This window comes from Bos grunniens, chromosome 7 (genome assembly GCF_055505025.1).
Source record: "Bos grunniens cultivar Pamir isolate PY7600 chromosome 7, Bosgru_T2T1.0, whole genome shotgun sequence".
NCBI lineage: Eukaryota > Metazoa > Chordata > Mammalia > Artiodactyla > Bovidae > Bos > Bos grunniens.
This window is the reverse complement of record NC_141171.1, coordinates 49,779,918-49,801,761: the sequence shown is the minus strand read 5'-3', so window position 1 is coordinate 49,801,761 and position 21,844 is coordinate 49,779,918. Positions and strand designations below refer to the sequence as shown.

Below are 21,844 nucleotides of genomic sequence, written 5' to 3'. Positions count from 1 at the left end.
AAGATTAACAGGAATGCTGTGGCTTTTGTTTTATTTGAAAAGTACTTGCATAGTGGCCAAGAAAGATAAGAAGTGGACTTTCTCGCCCCGTGTAGAACCTTGATGGTTAGCTGGTCCCTAATGTTGGTTGTGATTGCTATCTCCTGGCTTCTCACTGATGTGAGAATGCTAGAGAAATTTTCCAGCTTCTGCTGCTCCCTAGTGGAATATTCCACTGTGTCAATTTGTTTGTTTATAGTTTCCCTTTTATGACAAAGTAAATTCCTGTAATTGTAGAAAAAATACTCCACCAGATACATAGTTTTGTTTTAGAGTACAGTAATCTTAATGCTTTTGAGGATAAAACACTAAAATGAGCCTTTTGTAAACTTTACTTTCTGCAAAATATTGGGACATTTTGAGTTATTGTGTCTTCTAGGTTAGAGGCTGCTTTAATGTTTTGGTGTGTTCATATCTTGGTCCTTGTCCATCTGGTAATGGCATCTGATCCTGAGGTCAGTAGCACAAAACCAGTTTCCAGTAACTCTGTCTAGCCTCTTTGAAGAGTAACAGAATCCTCTAGGTATTCTGTAAGCTCTCTCTATAGAAAGCAGCCCTACCCACCTCCTACCTGCATCATAGATAATATTTAGGAGCAGGTTTGAGGTGGGGTTGAGCCAGTTTAAAGGTGGCAAAATAAGATACTGAAAGTGTCATTTTTGCTAGGTAAAAGACTGACGGGATGGTTTGAGCATTTTAGTGAAGCTAAAGCAGAGATGATTAGTCATTTTCAGGCACATGTTAGTTCTTCTCCAAAGATTGGCAAACTCTTAACTGGTATTTTATTTAATAGTTTAGAATAAAACCCTTGGTGTCTGCTTAGAAGAGACTGTATAAAGAAGACCCTGTTTCTTATGTTAGCAGTTAACCATTTATTCATTCTCAAATGTTTAAGCATGTACTCAGTGCTGAAATGAATTCTGCCTTCAAGAAGTGTTATTTCACAGTTATTTGGTGGAAATTACTCCTGGTGGCTCAGATGGTAAAGAATCTGCCCACAATGCTGGAGACCCAGGTTGGATCCCTGGGTGGGGAAGATCCCCTGGTTAAGGGAATGGCTACCCACTCCAGTATTCATGCCTGGAGAATTCTGTGGACAGTGGAGCCTGGCGGGATACAGTCCATGGGGTCGCAAAATAGTTGGATACGACTGAGCAACTAACATACTTTCTTTGGGTTTAATATGGGAACATAATAGGATGGGGGTTATGAGCACAGGTTCTTTGGGTTAAAGAGAAAAACAGGTCAAATCTTTGAAGTGACTGATAACCAGATAGAAGTAGAGGGGAATTAATTTCTGTATTTCTCCCTTGTGATGAATTCCAAAACAGCTTATAGTGTTCTGACCATATTGTTTGAACTGAGTTTTGGCTTGGTTCTTTTGTTCTGTTGGAAGATTTTGGCAGGTCCTGTAACCCAGTAAAGGTGATTATCACCTACCACAAAGTTAACTGTTATCTCTCTCTCTTTAGGCTTACTTAATGCTTAGATTCAAATAAGTCTGTAGCATCACTTAACAGTGTTGCTACTCTCCTCTGCCCCACAACTGTGCTGTGCCCGTAATTCTTTCTGGGTTTTCTTAAGGACGGGGGTGGAGCAAAAGAAGCTATCAGGTTCCATCTAGTTACCATTTAGCGATCTATCCATTCGAGGCATTTGATATATATTGTTTTATAGAATCCGCATGACTTTGTGAAGTAAGGAGAAACTGAGACTCTTAATTTGCCCAGGTTGTGGTAGTAGGACAGTCATAAACCTGTGCTCATAACCCCCATCCTATTATGTTCCCATATTAAACCCACATAAAAATTGCTTTAGTTTCAGAGTTTAAATTTAGCTTTGTGCATTTGGTTAAAGAAGAAAAATGGAAAAGCCATAGTGAATAAAATAACAGAAATAGTAGAAATTGGAGAGGAACCAATTGATTTTCAGCTGGGATCCCTACCATGCAGCTAGGCTAGTGAATCCCAGAAATGCTGTGTCTGAAATTTAAGTTGAGCTTTGTGAGCTTGAAAAGGGGATAGGGGAAACCTTGACCATCCGTATCCTAGGCTTATCTCGGTCAAACATTGAGATGATAGCTTCCTGGGGAGCATATACTCTTAAATCCCAACTAGAAAGGATAGTAGGCAGTCTCTAAAATGCTCCTCGCCCTAATCTGAAAGTAGGGGTGATAAGATGGATGGTAGTGACTTGAGAGTGTTCTGGCTGGGAAAAGTTGGACACATCTGAGCCATCACAATTCATTGTAGTCATGTTATTGCTAGGATACATGACAGCAGCTTACCTGCAGGAGATGAGCTCTGAGTTTCTTTTAAGAAGGGGTGAGATCATGGAATCTCCCTGACTTCAGCTGCCTGAGAGGTCCTTCTTAAAGGCATAGAAAAGAAGCCAAACACAGTGATTCTTAACCCTAGTTATGCATTAAAGTCTGATTCTATTTAAATCAATCCATTTGAAAGTTGAGACTCTCTCAGCCATAATCGCTACCACCCTCACTCCTCCTTTTCAAGAGCTATTGAATCAGAACATAAAGGAAGAGGAGATCTTTTTGTATCTAAGCATTTTTGTTTTGCTTTTTCAGAAAGCTCTTCAAGGGTTCTGGGGCTCTCATGCAAATTGGCCAGTGGATAAGCTTGTGGGTGCCACATTTTCTTCTAAAGTGTTCTTGCTGCTGTTGCTGCTAAATCGCTTCAGTCGTGTCCGACTCTGTTGAGACCCCATAGACATCAGCCCTCCAGGCTCCGCCATCCCTGGAATTCTCCAGGCAAGAACACTGGAGTGGGTTGCCATTTCCTTCTCCAGTGCATGAAAGTGAAAGTGAAGTCGCTCAGTCGTGTCCGACTCTTAGCGACCCCATGGGCTGCAGCCTACCAGGCTCCTCCGTCCATGGGATTTTCCATGTAAGAGTACTGGAGTGGGGTGCCACTGCCTTCTTAAGTGTTCTGAAGCATTGTTAATGATAAGCACTGGTAAGATCTTTACAAGTCAAAGACTACTGAGATTTTCATTTTGTCAGGCTTCCAAAGCTGGAACACTGCTAACTGTAAAGCTACATAAACATACACCCCATAATCCAAGCTTTGCTCTGATTACCTTGAGTTTTCTTCTTTAGAGTCCTTGCAGTCCTGGTAATCTGCACCTTAATGTTTCCCTGTAGTGTTTAAGGGCCGTGAAACCTTGGATTAGATAAGTTACTGGTGGTACTACCCCTGACTGCCCATTCTAGGGAGAGAAACTTTTCTTTCAGCAGTCACCTTTGAGAATGCAGGAAGAGAAAGCTGTCAGCTGTCTCTTTAAATTCTCTTGCTTTTCCTAAGTTGTGTCTAGTTTGTTTAACTGTCCGTATTTAGTCTATTTACAACTACTCCTTCTGTCTCCCAGCTGTTTTATTTCTCAGAAGTTAGTCCTCTGAGTGGAAGCACTGCTGAACTCTTCTTTGAAAAGGGAATGTACCCCTAAAATGATGAGAACAAGAAGGGGTCTGAAAACAGAGGCCCCTAGACACCTTACACAGCACACTGTATGCTGTGTCTTTTTTACAGCCTGCCTGTGAATCATTGCTGTGTGCCTCATAATCCACTGACTTGAATGAGAGCCTTCTGATTTGGGGAAAGGGACATAGGGACAAAGCAGAGGCATGGATGAAAACTATTAAAATTAAAAGGTGTAGTTTGCTTACACTGCCAGCAACTCCTTAGTGAGAGCTTTATTTTTCATTCTCCCTTGAGGACTCTTTGCTCTACTTCAAATGAAATACTCAGCTTTCTTGGTTTTATTTTGGTGTTTACACAAACTGGTCTAGTAACTCTGGCTTGCCTGAGGGGCAGGTGGGGGGTAAAGGAGTGTTTATTTTGTTTGGAAACTTTTCCTGGAAAAACTGTTTTTAATTTTTAAAAACCAGAAGCTCCCCGCCCCCTTTTTTTCCCCCAAGTTTTATTCTTTTGGCTGTTCTGTGAGGCATGTGGGATCTTATTTCTCCAAAAAGGGGTTGAACCTGTGCCCCCTGCAGTGGAAACAAGAGTCTTAACCACTTGGACAGTCATAAAATTCCTGGAAAAGCTTTAAATTTGCTGTTATCAAACCCAACATACAAATCATGAAGCCTTTAAACTAAAGTAGAGGCCATCTCTTTAAATAATCCTTGTATCTTCATCCCCAGTGGTGTCAGATGAATTCAGAAACTAAAGGTTTCCCCCAGACTGGGTAGAATGTGAACATGAAGTCGCTCAGTTGTGTCCGACTCTTTGTGACCCCATGGACTGTAGCCTACCAGGCTCCTCCGCCCATGGGATTTTCCAGGCAAGAATACTGGAGTGGGTTGCCATTTCCTTCTCCAGGAGATCTTCCTGACCCAGGGAATGAACCCCGCTCCCGCATTACAGCCAGACGTTTTACCGTCTGAGCCACCAGGGAAGTCCTCAAGACTGGGTAGAGAGAGGCCCAAAGGGAAACTAGTGAAAGTCGCTCAGTCATATGTGACACTCTGTGACCACATGCACTGTAACCCACCAGGCTCCTCTGTTTATAGGATTCTCCAGGCAAGAATACTGGAGTAGCCATTCCCTTCAGGGGATTTTCCTGACCTAGGGATCCAACCTGAGTCTCCCACATTGCAGGCACATTCTTTACTGTCTGAGCCACCAGGGAAGCCCAGTTTTTTCTTAAACATTAGTCAGAATTCAAAATGAGTAAGAAGCCAAGACTGTTAAGTGGCTTCATATTTAACAACTTCGTAGAAATCTACCAATTTTTAAAGTGGAATTCCATAACAAGATTATGTTCTTAGGTATCTCTACTACTCTGTCCTTTCTAGGATGTTAAATGGATGTGAGTTTAAGGTTGCCCAACTCTGGTGCTATACAGTAAAGTTGCTTAATGGATGCTTATCTTCTTAACCTATCCACAGTGAAAAGTAAATAGCTGCTTATCTTAAGGTCATTGCTTTGTCCTCCACATGATTATCCTGCTTTAGGGACTTCCTTTAGGCATTTCAGCCCCTCAGTTAATTTATTCCAGCATTCTCTTTAGCCTCAAATTTTACCTCCTTTGGGTTTGTTGCCTGTTAGCTTTCTGATCTCTGAGCCTCCACCCTGCTGCTATTTTAGCCCCTTCTCATTACATTTCCTACAACTGAGCCCTTTTGAGAAGTAGCTAAACTCTTTTGGTCCCTAAAGAGTCCAAAAGCCCCAGGGTAAAGAAATTCTCTTTTGAGAATTGTTCATCTGAAAACAAATACAAGTCAGTAAAGCTCAGATTGCAACTTTTCCCTCTCTTGTATAGTTTCATATAATAAGGTGACACCTACAATCTAAAACAAGTTTGAAGTTAAATTTACTTGCCTAATTTTTCCAGCCCCTCCTAGAGCAAACTCCTTTTTCTCCTCTTTGGCCTGTAAGATTTCACAAAACTCCAGAAGGAATTATCAAAAAGTGTTTAAGAAATTTAGGTCCCTAACAAGATAAATATTGGAAGTAAAGCAGTTTGTTACAGTTGATTGCTAAAAGAGCTTTGTTTTTGTTTTGTAATAGAAGATACCAAATTGTTTCATTTGGCAATTCTTTTTCCATCTAATTCAGAAACTGGAACATGGCCACTACAATTGTATATATGTCTGATTTTTTAATTTCATGATCATTGCTTGTATTTATGGTGACCACTAAAGCTGCTTATCATGAATTTGTTTGATTCTCCGCTTTGACTAGAATATCTGGCTCCCCTGTCCAAGGGGTGGCAGCAGAGCACACACCATGCTTTACCACATATTTGTAATTCATAATTCACAAATTGTAGTTTATTGAGGAAAGTATCACAAAGGTTGTGAACCAGCCTTCTAAGTTTTGAGTAGATACCCCAACAGAAACAATGCTGGGTTTGAAGACAACATTAGTTGACAGTCTGAGAGCAACTATCCTGATTGCGGAAGGGCTTGCTAGCCAGCTTGTCTCCTTCTAAAGAAAACTTGTCTGACTAGGAGACTTGTGAACTTTGCCACTAGCAGAAAACTATGAGGTTCTTTTCCAGTGCTGGTACCAAGATGCACATTGTGAAGATTATTTTATTCTAGGAAGATAGTTTACAGACACTTACAGATTTCAAACACTTATGGTCACAAAGCTAATATTGGGGGTTTTCTCTACTTTTTGATGTTGTTCCTTTCACTGTGCCTCTTCCCTTCTTTCTTATGACACTTGGCACATAAGCCTATTTGACTTGACACTGTAGCCATCTGTCTTAATTTCTTTTTCTGTGGACTTCCACCAGACATTGGATATATGTGAAGTTAACACACACAGCAATTAGGAAGAAGTTTTAGGTGTTTTCTGGCAGTCTATCCAGTTTATCTAAAGAAAGCCCCCACCTGTTTCATTTTGACATTAAAACTTGTAATGATTAAACTTATAATAGCCTTTAGGATCATGATCTTGAAGAATCTCAGGAAGTAATTTCCTATAGACTCATTAAGTATCAAGTAGAAACAGTTTGTAAAACAACAATCACATTTCTTAACATACTTTGGCTCATATCAGATCAGCTTTTGCCTTCAAAATATAAACTGGCTCAATTTATTTTTTATTGACATAGTTGATTTACAATTTGATTTCTCTACAGCAAAGTTATATATATGTATATACATTTATTTTTTTCTTTAATATTCTTTTCTGTATATAATAGCTTGTATCTGTTAACTCCAACCTCCCACTCCATCCCTCCCCCACCCCCCTTGGCAGCCACAGGTCTGTTCTCTCTGTCTTTGAATCTGTTTCTGTCTGGTCAGTAGGTGCATTTGTGTCATATTTAAGATTCCACACTATCACATAAGGTGTGATATACGGCATTTGTCTTTCTGACTGACTTAGTATGGTAATCTCTCATTGCATCCGTGTTGCTGCAAGTGGCATTATTCTCTCTTGCAGGAGGTGGGGCTGAGTAGTATTCATTGTATATATGTACTATATGTATATATCTTCTTTATCCATTCATCTGTTGATGGACGTTAAGGTTGTTTCCAGATCTTGGCTATTGTGAATAGTGCTGCTATGAACATAGGGGTGTGTGTATCTTTTTCAGTTAGGGTTTTGTCTGGGTATATGAAATTGGATCAATTTATAATGATAGATAAAGAAAGCCACCATTAGATTTGGTCAGGGCACATCTGGGACTTGTAATATCCCATGTATATGTTGGTTATACTTCTAATTCAGTTCATATTACTTGTTTTTAATAAAATGGGTAATGTAGTTTTTTAACATAAAATTATTTTTACTAATGGTAAACACAAATTAGCACTTCTCAGGAAAATCCTTTGGCTTTTCTTGTAAGCTTACAGATTAAGAAACCTTAAAGGAAATATCTTACTAAGTTCTATTTTGAGTCTTTCCCATAGCACTTTTTTTTTTTTTTTTTTTTAACTTTTTGACCAGGCCAGATCTTAGTTCTCTAACCAAGGATCAAACCCATGCCCCTTGCAGTGGAAGCACTATTCACTACTCCGCAATGATCACCAATATGATTCTAAAACATTTTCAACCCAAAAAGAAACCCCCGTGTGCCCATTACCAGTCATTCCCCATTCCACCCTGGCTCCTGTCTCTGGATTGCCTATTCTGGACATTACATATAAATGGAACCATGCAAGTGTGGTCTTTTGTTACTATTTTTCATTGGTATAATGTAAATAATGTACTGGCACTCTATTTTTTTTTTTAAATTACTGAATAATTCCATTGTTTGGATATACCACATTTTGTTTATCCATTCATTAGTTGGACATGGGGTTTTTTCCTACTTTTTAACTATTACAAACAGTGCCTTTGGTAAAAGGCACTTTTACTTCTCTTGAGCATACACCTAAGAGTGGAATGGCTGAGTCATGGTAACTGTTTAACCTTCTGAGGAACTGCCATGTTGTTATTCATAATGGCTATATCCATCTAACATTATCACCAGCAATGCACATAGGTTCCCTATCTCGGCATCCTGCCAACACTTTTTTTTTGGTAACACTTTATTTTTAATCAGTTCCGTTCAGTTGCGTCCGACTCTTTGCGACCCCATGAATCGCAGCACATCAGGCCTCCCTGTCTATCACCAACTCCCGGAGTTCACTCAGACTCATGTCCATCGAGTCAGTGATGCCATCCAGCCATCTCATCCTCTGTCGTCCCCTTCTCCTCCTGCCCCCAATCCCTCCCAACATCAGAGTCTTTTCCAGTGAGTCAACTCTTCGCATGAGGTGGCCAAAGTACTGGAGTTTCAGCTTTAGCATCATTCCTTCCAAAGAAATCCCAGGGCTGATCTCCTTCAGAATGAACTGGTTGGATCTCCTTGCAGTCCAAGGGACTCTCAAGAGTCTTCTCCAACACCACAGTTCAAAAGCATCAATTCTTCGGCGCTCAGCCTTCTTCACAGTCCAACTCTCACATCCATACATGACGACTGGAAAAACCATAGCCTTGACTAGACGGACCTTTGTTGGCAAAGTAATGTCTCTGCTTTTGAATATGCTATCTAGGTTGGTCATAACTTTGCTTCCAAGGAGTAAGCGTCTTTTAATTTCATGGCTGCAATCAACATCTGCAGTGATTTTGGAGCCCAAAAAAATAAAGTCTGACACTGTTTCCCCATCTATTTCCCATGAAGTGATGGGACCAGATGCCATGATCTTCATTTTTAATAGTGGCCATCTTATTGGGTGTGAAGTGGGTTTGTGTTTTGATTAATGATTAGTGAATTGGTATATTTTGATAATTTTTTAAAATATTTTCTTAAAGTTAAGAAATATTTTGGGGGTGCCTGCCTTCCCCATGGTGGGACACCTCGCTTCTGACTTCGCCTTCTCGCCCCCGCCGGGCGGTGGAGGCAATGGGCCGGGAGGGCCAGAGCCGGGCTGGGTTGATCCTCGGACCTGGATGAGCTTCCAAGGGCCTCCCGGTGGGTCGGGGATCGGGCCGGGGGTTGTGCCTGGCGCCGAGGTGTGGGGGCTTCCCCCGTGCCCCCCGCCCTATGACTTGTGTGGAGGGATGGCCTACTGTGCGCCGCAGGTTGGAGCGGGGCCGGTGCCCCCAGGCGGCCTGGAGACCCCTCAGCCCGAGGGCGAGGCGGGAGCCGGGGTGGAGAACAACTCCGAGGGGGCCTCCCCGGACCCCTGCGCCGCACCCGCAGGCGCCGCGAAGCTGGACAAGGAGAAGCTGGAGCCGAACCCTGAGGAGTCCCAGGACATCAAAGCTCTTTAGAAAGACCTTGAACAATTTGCCAAGCTCCTAAAGCAGAAGAGGATCACACTAGGATATACCCAGGCTGATGTGGGGCTCACCCTGGGGGTTCTCTTTGGAAAGGTGTTCAGCCAAACGACTATCTGCCGTTTTGAGGCTTTGCAGCTCAGTTTCAAGAACATGTGTAAGCTGCGGCCCCTGCTGCAGAAGTGGGTGGAGGAAGCTGACAACAACGAGAATCTGCAGGAGATATGCAAGGCAGAGACCCTTGTGCAGGCCCGAAAGAGAAAGCGGACGAGTATCGAGAACTGAGTGAGAGGCAACCTGGAGAGCATGTTCCTGCAGTGCCCGAAGCCCACCCTGCAGCAAATTAGCCACATCGCCCAGCAGCTCGGGCTGGAGAAGGATGTGGTCCGAGTGTGGTTTTGCAACCGTGTACCATTTCACACCAGTCAGGATGGCTGCGATCCAAAAGTCTACAAATAATAAATGCTGGAGAGGGTGTGGAGAAAAGGGAACCCTCCTACACTGTTGGTGGGAATGCAAACTAGTACAGCCACTATGGAGAACAGTGTGGAGATTCCTTAAAAAACTGGAAATAGAACTGCCTTATGACCCAGCAATCCCACTGCTGGGCATACACACTGAGGAAACCAGAAGGGAAAGAGACACGCGTACCCCAATGTTCATCGCAGCACTGTTTATAATAGCCAGGACATGGAAGCAACCTAGATGTCCATCAGCAGATGAATGGATAAGAAAGCTGTGGTACATATACACAATGGAGTATTACTCAGCCATTAAAAAGAATACATTTGAATCAGTTCTAATGAGGTGGATGAAACGAGCCTATTATACAGAGTGAAGTAAGCCAGAAGGAAAAACATAAATACAGTATACTAACGCATATATATGGAATTTAGAAAGGATGGTAACAATAACCCGGTGTACGAGACAGCAAAAGAGACACTGATGTATAGAACAGTCTTATGGACTCTGTGGGAGAGGGAGAGGGTGGGAAGATTTGGGAGAATGGCATTGAAACATGTAAAATATCATGTAAGAAACGAGTTGCCAGTCCAGGTTCGATGCACGATACTGGATGCTTGGGGCTAGTGCACTGGGACGACCCAGAGGGATGGTATGGGGAGGGAGGAGGGATGAGGGTTCAGGATGGGGAACACATGTATACCTGTGGCGGATTCATTTTGATATTTGGCAAAACTAATACAATTATGTAAAGTTTAAAAATAAAATAAAATTAGAAAAAAAAAATATTTTAACTAGTAAAATATTTCTTAACTAGACTTAATAAGTCTTGAGAATGTCTAGGTTAAAAAGATAAGTAGTTGGCATCAATATTAAGGTTAGAGGGGTTGGTAGCTGTTCAAAAGGGAGCTCCCATGTGACAAAGCCTTGGGGATGTATCCTCCGTAAGTTAGGGTTTTGTCCTGGTTTTTAGTTGTAGAAACTTCAGTTTGCTTGGGTACCCAGAGGTAATCAGACTCTGCATTTCTCTCTCTAATCAAACTCAAAAGTGATTAATATGTAAAATACACTTAGAGGTACATTTATTTAGAGAGAAAGGTGTATGTGTGACAGAGATTTCCTAACTGGGATATTTATGTGAATCCAAGACTTGTTTCTCATTATCAGGATACTTAGGGTGCTAAATTAGTGGTTCTTAAGTTTTCGTGGTGAGCCTGGAATTTTGAAGGAGGGGTCCAGGATATTAAACTGCTATTTCATTTAGACTTGTTGCACCATCCTGTTATTGCATCATCCTCTGAAGAACCACCAGATTCTAAGCCTCTGCCACGGACTCAAGGTTAAATTCCAGTCTTCTTGTCACACCTTTATCAAAGCTTCTCCTGCTTCATTCCTTGGTAAATGAGGCATTTCCCTAGTACCTCTTAAAGTGCCTTTTGTCTTTACATATAGCTAAAGCTAGTATTCATTCAAAGAATTAAACACCTGTCATATTTTTTTAATTGAAGTGTGAAAGTGAAGTTGTTCAGTAGCCTATCAGGCTCCTCCGTTCATGGGATTTTCCAGGCAAGAGTGCTGGAGTGGATTGCCATTTCCTTCTCCAGGGGATCTTCCCAACCCAGGAATCGAACCCGGGTCACCTGCATTTCAGGCAGATGCTTTACTGTCTAGCCACAAGGGATTGTAAATCAATATATATACATTCTGGAGAAAGAAATGGCAACCCACTCCAGTATTCTTGCCTGGGGAGTCCTATGGACGGAGGAGCCTGGTGGGCTGCTGTCTGTGGGGTCACACAGAGTCATACATGACTGAAGCAAGTTAGCAGCAGCGGCAGCAGCATATACATTCACTGATAGTTATATGTGTATATATACATTCTTTTTCATATTATTTTGCATTATGGTTTATTACTGGATATTGAATATAGTTGCCTGTACTGTACAGTAGGACCTTGTTGTTTATCTGTTGATACTTTATATATAGTAGTATGTGTCTGTTAATCTCTGATTCCTAATTTATGCCTTCCCCCAACGCCTTTCTCCTTTGGTAACCCTAAGTTTTTTTCCTGTCTGTCTGTTTTGTAAATAAACTTATGTCATATTTTAGATTCCACATTAAGTGATGGGATATGTCTTTTCTCTTCCTCAAATGGGATTATTTCATTCTTTTTCATGGCTGTGCATGTGTGTGTATTTAGTTTTTTAAGCAGCCTTCATACTGTAACACAGTGGCTACACCAGTTTACCAACACCCTCCCACCTACAGTGTAGAAGGGTTCCCTTTTCTCCACAACCTCTCCAGCATTCGTTATTTGTAGACTTTTTGATGATGACCATCCTGGCTGATAGGAAATTTTTATGTGCATTTCTATGTGATAGGAAATTGTAATTTTTATGTGCATTTTTGTGATAATTAGCAGTGTTGAGCGTCCTTTGATGAAATGTCTTCTGCCCATTTTTTGATAGTGTTTGTTTTTTGTTCTTGAGTTAGTTGTATGAACTGTTTGTATGTTTTGGAAATTAACCACTGTTGGTCGCATCATTTGCAGGTATTTTCTCCCATTCAGTATGTTGTCTTTTTGTTTTGTTTATGGTTTCTTTGCTGTGTGAAAGTTTATAAATTTGATTAGGTCCCATTTGTTTATTGTTGCTTTTATTTCTGTTGCTTTGGAAGACAGACCTAAGAAAACATTGGTACGAGTTATCTGAAAAGGTTTTACGTGTGTTCTCTTCTAGGAGTTTTATGGTATCGTGTCTTAAAGTCTTTAAAGCATTTTGAGTTTACTTTTGGGTATGGTGTAAGGGTGTGTCTTCATTGATTTACATGCGCTGTCCAACTTTCCCAATACCACTTGCTGAAGAGACTGGCTTCTGTCCATTGTATAATCTTGCCTCTTTGTTGAAGATTGATATACCTACCATATTCTGAACACTGTTCTAGCTCTGGGTCACTTTAATTACAGAGGTATAGCCCCTACCTTCATGGTCACTTTTAGAGTGATTTATTTTTCCTATATTAGGGGCATCTCACTTTTAACTCCATTTACTAATGGTAATTCTTTACTTATGTAGTACTTAAACCTCTAATGCTATTCTTCCACAGCAATGGCACAAGCATGATATCGTTGATCATTCCTCCCAAAGACCAGATTTCACGAGTGGCAAAAATGTTAGCAGATGAGTTTGGAACTGCGTCTAACATTAAGTCACGAGTAAACCGCCTTTCAGTCCTGGGAGCCATTACATCTGTACAACAAAGACTCAAACTTTATAACAAAGGTAATCTGGAGCTTGATCATTTACCTCCTCTACTTTGTCTTGGTTGTATTTTCCACTTTGATTCTGTTGTGATGCTTTTGGTCACAAGTGCTTTCTTTACCCAGCCATAAGCTGTGTTCCTTTGGTGTTTTTTTTTTTTCCCTAAGTTATTTTTTGAAAGTTAAGTAGTATGTACTATACTTAAAATAATAAATCCTTTTGAAAACATCTCAAGTTTCAAAATTAGGAAGAGAAATCTGCCTGAGAAATTTACAGATATTTGTACTTCATGAAAATTATGATTTAAAGGGGCAGGAACAATGGGCTGTGGGAACATTTCCTATTAATTGAGGAAAATTAGGTGTGTATATAAGTGGGGAAATTGTTTGTTCTTTGCAGTACCTCCAAATGGCCTGGTTGTTTACTGTGGTACAATTGTAACAGAAGAAGGAAAGGAAAAGAAAGTCAACATTGACTTTGAACCTTTCAAACCAATTAATACGTCATTGTATTTGTGTGACAACAAATTCCATACAGAGGTAAGAAGTTAAAACAGAATGTTTTTGTTACCCTAAAAGAAATCCACCATAGCTATTAGCAGTCACTCCCAGGCCTTCCTCTGTCCCTACCGCCATACCCCAAGATCTCTCAGCTATAGGCCACCCTTAATCTGTTTTTCTGTGCATTTTGTGGCTTGTTTCTTTTACTTAGCGTGTTTTCAAGGTTCATCCATTTTGTGGTATGTATTATGCTTCATTCCTTTTTTATTACCAAATACTATTTTCCACATTATATCTATTCATGGATATGCCATATTTCACTTATTAACATCATTTGGTGAAACTGTCATTTCCACTGTTAGGCTGTTATGAATAATACTGCTTTGAACATATGTGTACAAGGTTTTGTATGTCCATACGTTTTCACTGGGGGGGCAGGTATACAAGCTAGAAGTGGAATTTCTGGGTCATACAGTAATTAATGTTTAACCAGTTCAACAATTGACAGGCTGTTTTCCAAATAACTGTTCCATTTTATAAGGCTGGCTCTTTAAAAAAAAAAATTACATTATTATGACAATGAATGACGTGAATATTCAGCATATTTGAGGAAAGTGCTAAGCTGGGTTTGAAGAACTAATCAGAAGCAAAGAAATAAATGACTGCCTGAACTCTAGGTCTCCTTATGTATCCATGATACTTGACTATATTTCTTGCATTCTTAGTTTCAGCTCACAAATTATAAAAATCTTGAGTAGTCAGGACCATAAGAGCTTTTTTCCCCATCCATTAAAAAAAAAAATACTTTTGAGTGACAGAAGTGTCATAATATGATGAACATTAAGGGTAGAAAGGAAACCTCATTAGAGTGACCTAAATCAGTCAACAGTAGAACAATCAGGAATTCACAGCTGGCTTCTAGTTCAGTCTCTTGCCTTTCATCGACATAGGGGAAAACCTCTATAGTGGAATTAGAACTGACATTTGTCAACACAGTTTACAATGGATGATTCTGCTAACTTGACGGGAAGTTCAGTTCCAGTCGGATCTTGAGCGATTGCATAGATGGTGGAGACTGATTTTTCTCTTGGCTGTCACAGCCTCCTTATGGCAAAAGTTTCATTAGGGAGGCAGTTTGCCACCCTCTTCCAATTAACTGTATCTGCTTTGATAAAGGCAGATTTTGAGTCTTCTTGATTTAAATAGTACATGATATTCATGTTATCTAGTTTTACCTTACTTACTTAAGTTAGCTTCATTGGTTTTTCTAAACCTTAACACTTTTTCCAAGATAGCATTTCGTCTTAACTAGCTTTGTTTGTTTGGGCTCTAACTATTACAAACTACCTACACATGTGGCATACTGAACAACACAACTGAAGTTGTGTTTAATCAGGATATTTATATATTCTTATTATGAAGGATAAGTCTGTTCCCTGCTGAGCAGGCTTGCTGAAAACCTAAATTAATCAAGTTATTACAGAGGTAATTGGGATAAGGCAAAAAATTTTTTAAACAAGTTATTTATTTAAATTCTGGCCCCACTCTGTGGCATGTGGGATCTTAGTTCCCTGACCAGGAATCAAACGTGTACCCCCCTGTATTGGAAGACAGAGTCTTAAGGCAAATTTTTTAACATGGGCAATATTCATGTCTTAATGCTAATTATCAAGTATGCTTTGGTTAAAGGGTGATTCTTAGTGATTAATCTGCTTTCCAGTCCGTGAAGAGCTGTTTTCTTCCTCAGTTAAATGGTATGGGTAATAATTTCTTAGCTCTATAGAGGCTGCCACCTAGTAATTAGTCATCTACCATGTCTATAGACGCCAACTCTTGCCCATCTATATGGGTCCCAGATCTATTTAAAGATCTGCTCTTTCAGGAGGCAGAAATACAATGATATAATACTAACCCAGAAGAATTTTCTCTCATAAAAATTCAGAATTATTATCTATAGTACCTTTAAAATTGAATTTTAGATATTGATGTCATTAATGTTACTCAAGACATAATTAAATGAAACATTTCAAAACTAGATCTTTTTATAGACGGTTTCTGGGTTTTGTCCTCAGTGAGTACTCCTAGAATTGATTTACAAAAGATTCTTATTAGCCATAGTAAATACTGCTTATTAATGCTGGGATTATTAATGGTAACAGCAAGTCAACTTTTGGAGGTTAGACTTTGAATATTATGTTCTCTAGACCACCATCAGTCTAAAAACAACCTAGGAAGAATTTGATCCCTATAAATCTGTATTAGTTTTGGGTTCCTGTGCCTAGGTCAGCTTTGTAAAAAGGCTTCCCATTGATATTGTTGGTTTTCTCCTGCATCAGGTTCAGATTTGTCTATGTGAATTACATATTTATAGCTGAAGCCTTTAAATTACTCCGTGAAATGGTTTTCCTGTGGTACTCCATACTGTTCTGAGTGAGTGGAAAGGGCTTGTATATGTCCTTTTGGAATTTTGTCTTAATTTTGCAAAGCTTTGAGATTTATGGTGTGGTACCTGTGTTTGCTTTTCAGGCTCTTACAGCACTACTTTCAGATGATAGCAAGTTTGGCTTCATTGTAATAGATGGTAGTGGTGCACTTTTTGGCACACTCCAAGGAAATACAAGAGAAGTCCTGCACAAATTCACTGTGGATCTCCCAAAGAAACATGGTAATCCAGGAAGAGAACATGAACACTTTTCCTTTGTGTCCAGCATTAAGGAAGCAAATTGTGTAATAGGGGAAAGTAATCTCAGGTGATGGGAGAAGCATTGTTACTTGTGACTCTTTTGACTACAGAATTAGTGTTCACTCACTAAAAGCGATTTTATTCTGAAAGGAATAGTGATTTTCACCTTTCCTTGGGAAATAGCACGGTTATATAATTACTTTTTAATTAGCAGGGTGTCATGTACTTAATAAATGCCTTTTTCTCTCATCACTTTTTTGTCAAAGGTAGAGGAGGTCAGTCAGCCTTGCGTTTTGCCCGTTTAAGAATGGAAAAGCGACATAACTATGTTCGAAAAGTAGCTGAGACTGCTGTGCAGCTGTTTATTTCTGGGGACAAGGTGAATGTGGCTGGTCTTGTTTTAGCTGGATCAGCAGACTTTAAAACTGAACTAAGTCAATCTGATATGTTTGATCAGGTAAGTGAGAAGTAGATGCTCCATTATGTAAGTTTCTAGGTGGGAGTAGTTGAGTTCTGTGAGTGCTGGGATGTGCACATCTCTTTCTTTTACAGTAATAAATTCCATGTTAAAAACCTCAGTCTGTGTTGGCAAAATTTTATGTGTATTATTTGTAATATTAGATATTCCCCCATGTCTGGACTTACTTTCTTTTGAAATCAGCCATTTGGGGATGGAATCTTTCTTGGCGCTGTGTTGGCCCCTGGTTTTAGTAGGTTGCCATAATTGGCTTTAAATTGAAGTTTGATTCCAAAGAAACTAGGAGCTGGTTTTATAAGTCTAATAGGATGTGCAATACAGTTGGCTGGGGAGGTGATCTTCATGAGACCTGTTCATGAATAAATTGGGCACCTTTCCCCATATTCTTCCTCCTGAGGTTTCACTGGTTAGTTTTGCATGCCATTAAGAGGTAATGGGTCTTGGTAAGGGTGTTTTGAAGTACTAATGATGTGCTTTTTTCTTTTTTTTAATTTTGTTGTGTGTCAGAGGTTGCAATCAAAAGTTTTAAAATTAGTTGATATATCTTATGGTGGTGAAAATGGATTCAATCAAGCTATTGAATTATCTACTGAGGTCCTCTCCAACGTGAAGTTCATTCAAGAGAAGAAATTAATAGGTATCAGTGAAATACAATTTCTTTACTATGAAAAGTTTTTGTATGTGTGTATGTACAAAACAAGACACTGAGAAGGGTAAAAGAGGAAGGTTTAGCATTTTTATTAAAATCCTCCTCAATGGAATCATTATTTTAAATCATCCTTTAGTTATCATGTCTAATATTAACAAATGTTTGTTTTTCTTCCTGTTTTTTACCCTTTGGCAGTAGGAACCAAACTTCAGTCAAATTTCCCATATTATCCTTTGTTTTAGAGTGATAAATAATTCAAAAGCTCAAATTAAAGATTAATAGGGCCATTGTTTGGCTGTGTTTCCAATTTGATACACACACATTTCCAAATGATTATGTACTTGGCTTAACTGGTACCTCTTGAGACTCAATTTCTGGAGCCTCGACTAGTGGTGTGATTTTTCACCAACTTTTGGCAGTTATTTTTAAGTTGACTTTTTCTCTTTCTCTGATTTTTGAGTAAGCAGGTGTATATGTACAAAAAGAAACATTAATATACATTCTTATTGACCTGTCCCTAACCACAGGGCGATACTTTGATGAAATAAGCCAGGACACGGGCAAGTACTGTTTTGGAGTTGAAGATACACTAAAGGCTTTAGAAATGGGAGCTGTAGAGATTCTAATAGTCTATGAAAATCTGGATATCATGAGATATGTTCTTCATTGCCAAGGCACAGAAGGTATGATAATTAGTAAATAAGGTTTCCATTTGTTACTGACCTGTGTATTCAAGAAGCCTGGGGTGGAGATTGGATAAGGTGGCTGATTTCAGGAGCAATCAAAAGGCAGATGTATATCTTGTTCCCCACTTCCAGCCTGTACCCTATTGAACTGATAGATGTCTGCCTAAGATTTTTGAGGACAAGGGCTGTATCTTAAATGTCTTTGATGTTTCCTTATGATAGGACCAGTATACCTGGTAGACAGTCATTCACTGCATACTGACTAATGTGCTTATGAAAAGAAGGTTGGTAGAATCAGTTCAGGAGTCCTTTCATCTAACCTAATTTTCACCTCATGGAACTTAAACCTGTTAGTATCTGAAAAGCAGGTTAACACTTTTTTTTCCCCCCAATACTGCAGAGGAGAAAATTCTCTATCTAACTCCAGAACAAGAGAAGGATAAGTCTCATTTTACAGACAAAGAGGTATGTGACTGTTTATGCTTTGATGATACATGCAAGGAAACATAAATCTGTATGTTAGAGCACTGGCAGCATAGAGTAGCATCAGCCTTGGGAAACCAGACCTCTACTGGTCAGCAGTGGGAGTACCAGGAGGTGGTCCACTCCCGTATGCCACATAATAGTCTGATTCCAAGGAAGGAGGGTAGGTGATGGTTACCCTGGTTCTTTTTTTTTTTTTAAGTATAAAAAGGTTTACTTGCTCAACACAGGTCCCTTTTAATTGTTAGCATCTTCAAATTCTGAGTTGGACAACTTTGGTTTTTACAAGGCTCCTCCAAAAAAGCAGTTGTGTCTTATCTCTTAGCTGTTGAGTGAATATTGTCTAGAGATACTTTTTAACAGCCTGACTTCTCAAGACAATGGGAGGAACCATAAATTGAAAAACTGCCAAGTGTGTGTTAACATTTCATTACTGATGCTAGAGCCAGGGGAGGAATGTTGTTTGAAGTAATCAGAATTTCTGTGCTGTTGGTGTTTATGTCGCCAGAACCCATAATTTGCTTACAGTTTAATACACCATAGATCTGAGAGGAAGAGGGAAATGTTGGCAGGCAGGGTAGCAAGTATCCATGTCTTGATATATCCTAATCCTACTGTTTCTGTATCTCATGGCTGCCCCTGCAGACAGGACAAGAACATGAGCTGATTGAGAGCATGCCCCTTCTGGAGTGGTTTGCCAACAACTATAAAAAATTTGGAGCTACGTTGGAAATTGTCACTGATAAGTCACAAGAAGGATCCCAGTTTGTCAAAGGATTTGGTGGAATTGGAGGTGAGTAGCAAATCAGAAAACTAAAAGGCAGGGTCTCAGCCACAACCTTTCCTGTGTATCCCCAAAATATCATTACTTCCAGAGAGGTGTGCTGTAATTCTGCAAGGGGACTGCTCTCCACCCTCCGGTCCTGTCAGCCACAGCTATTTACTGTTTGTTCGTTTGTTCCCATAGGTATCTTGCGGTACCGAGTAGATTTCCAGGGAATGGAATACCAAGGAGGAGATGATGAATTTTTTGACCTTGATGACTACTAGGTAGTCGACATGGGTCCGGCAAAACGTGCCTCACCCTCCAGCATCCAACCCAAGGAGCATACCCGTGGTGGAATCCAAACAGATCCCTGCCTTACAATTGGAACATTTCCGGAACTTAGTCCATGAGCATTGGATATTGAAAAGAAAACCGAAACAAAACCAGACCCAACCCTACACTTTGGTTTGTCATGGTGTCAGCGCAGCAGCCTACAACTAGTTCCTAAATGCCACTTTGGACTAATTTAAAAAAGAATCCCAGTTTTTACTTTTACTCGATGGTGAAATTGGTTGCTCTTGTATTTTATGGGGAAAAAAAAAAAGATTTTTTTAACCTTCATACATAGAAGCAAAAATACTTTAACTGCTGTAAACCTTCAAAAGTTAATAGAAATGAGATATACTGGTTTGTTTCTTATTTTGATTGGAGAAAAATTAAATTGCTGCATTTCGCAGTGACCCATTTACATGGCATTCTCAGCTTAGACTGCATAAGAAGAAATATATGTGGTGAAATGTTGGAACCATTTCTCTCGGTCTCTGTTTAATGTTGAAAGGGTGAGCTAATAGGCAATTTCAACTTCACTCCCTCACATTACCCGTCCCCTCCAGGCTGTCAGTTTCAAGGATGCAGATTGCATTGCAAAGATAAACTGACACATGAAGCATTTGGGCCACTGCTCTGTTTCCTTCCATCTGTTTTGCAGGCGCATTTGCGCCCAGGGTTTGGGAGCCCTTACCATCAACTGCTTTGACAAAGGTTCACATAATCTTGCATACTAGAAACCAGTTTGGGATGGATATGATGGGACTTCTATGCTATTGCTGGAATTGGGAGAAATAAAACATGCAATTTTAAGTGGAAGCAAAGATATTTAAATATTTTATTTGCTTGGGTCTGTCCTTGCAAAAGGGAGGTGGTCGTGTTTTCCTTGTGTTGGATGGCATGAGATTATGTGAATGTTTTGATTTTTAAAAAATGAACTGCAAGGTTTTTCACAGGAACGACAGACGAGACATGTATGACTGTGCATGTAATTGTAAACCCCTGACCTCCTGGTGGGGTTGGAGCATCTGTTTCAAATATGGGACTTACAAGCACCTCTCATAGGAGAAATTATGGGAGGAGGGTGGGAAGGGCAGGGGTGGGAAGGGATGGGGACACAGCTTCTGGCACCAAGGACTTAACCATGTTGGACCCAAAAGTGGGCCTGAAAACCTGAAGCTTAGGCTTCACAGCTGGGTTGTAAATCAGACTTGACCCCAGCAAACATGCAAGGTCACGGACAGGGTGCCTGAGGTGGTGACAGTGAACAAAGTGTATAGGACGTGCCCAGTGGTAGCAGTGGAAAAAAGGATACCAAATGGACTTTGAAGGACCAAAGGTTTTAAAAGTCGATTGGTATCACCCCACACTGCTAGGGTAGTGGGGTGCCTTTGATTTTCAAATTGGGTACTTTTAACACTTTAGTGCCTGACTGCTGTTCTTCACTGACTTGACTCAGTCACTCGTAGCTTTATTGGTCTGAACCAGCTCCTTGTTCCCAGGTTGCAGACCTGCCTATCGTTCCAGTAATCCTGTTTCACTTGAATGAAGGGAGTATGTCTTAAATGTAAAGCTTCTGGTTCTCAACACTGTACTCTGAGGTCCAAATGACTGTCTGTCAATGTATAACCTGATGTCTCAACCCCCAGTAAGAAGAGTCAGTTCTTTGGTATTCACCAATGCGGGAGGCTTCACCAGAACAGGCTTTTTCTTTGGGCTCTGCTGTTTGTTTGCAGAACACCCAAGAGTGAGCAAACATGCTCTCTTCATAGCAGTACCTTAGGGTTTTGCCATTGTAAATGGGTCTAATGTGATATATGACAAGATCAGAGAAATTGGATGTAAATTTACATTTTTGAATATGCTTGTTGTTTCACATGATACATTTAGGGTATGCAGCTCCTTTTGTAGTTTTTATTTTTACTATTTAAGTTTGGAAATGATGCCAAATTTTTGTATTTCTTTAATCAATGTGTTCTCTTCAGTGATATATATTGCATTATATATTGATGTGTGTATCAATATATACTGATATGTATTACACTTACACAATACAAACACATAAGAGGGGGTGAAAACCGTAGCATTTGCATTCTCTATAGCCTCTACAGAGAGATCCTAAACAGCAAACTCTTGGTGTTGTGATGTACAGAAATGGAGAAGAGTATTAAACCATATTTAAGAATATACTTCGTGTGCTTGAGATTTTTTAGGACTGTTCTAAGAAAGGTCTGAGCCGTGGAGACGGTGTGAATGAGCTCTCCAAAGC

General features: G+C 40.0%; 1 protein-coding gene and 1 pseudogene across 2 annotated transcripts in view; both read left to right on the top strand.

Moving 5' to 3' along the window:
- The window catches only part of ETF1 (eukaryotic translation termination factor 1), a 29,411-nt gene extending 7,649 nt beyond the window's left edge, over positions 1–21,762 (top strand). Inside the window, exons 3-11 of the mRNA XM_086411870.1 lie at positions 12,849–13,024; positions 13,403–13,542; positions 16,030–16,168; positions 16,453–16,643; positions 17,172–17,301; positions 17,841–17,996; positions 18,400–18,464; positions 19,128–19,275; positions 19,450–21,762. Coding sequence (XP_086267996.1) covers positions 12,849–13,024; positions 13,403–13,542; positions 16,030–16,168; positions 16,453–16,643; positions 17,172–17,301; positions 17,841–17,996; positions 18,400–18,464; positions 19,128–19,275; positions 19,450–19,532 — 1,228 coding nt within the window. The 3' untranslated portion in view covers positions 19,533–21,762. The remainder of the gene's footprint in view (positions 1–12,848; positions 13,025–13,402; positions 13,543–16,029; positions 16,169–16,452; positions 16,644–17,171; positions 17,302–17,840; positions 17,997–18,399; positions 18,465–19,127; positions 19,276–19,449) is intronic.
- LOC147369447 (POU domain, class 5, transcription factor 1 pseudogene) lies at positions 6,686–9,853 on the top strand (annotated as a pseudogene). The gene has a single exon (XR_015167468.1). The product of XR_015167468.1 is annotated as a POU domain, class 5, transcription factor 1 pseudogene (transcript).
- Positions 21,763–21,844: the final 82 nt, after the last annotated feature.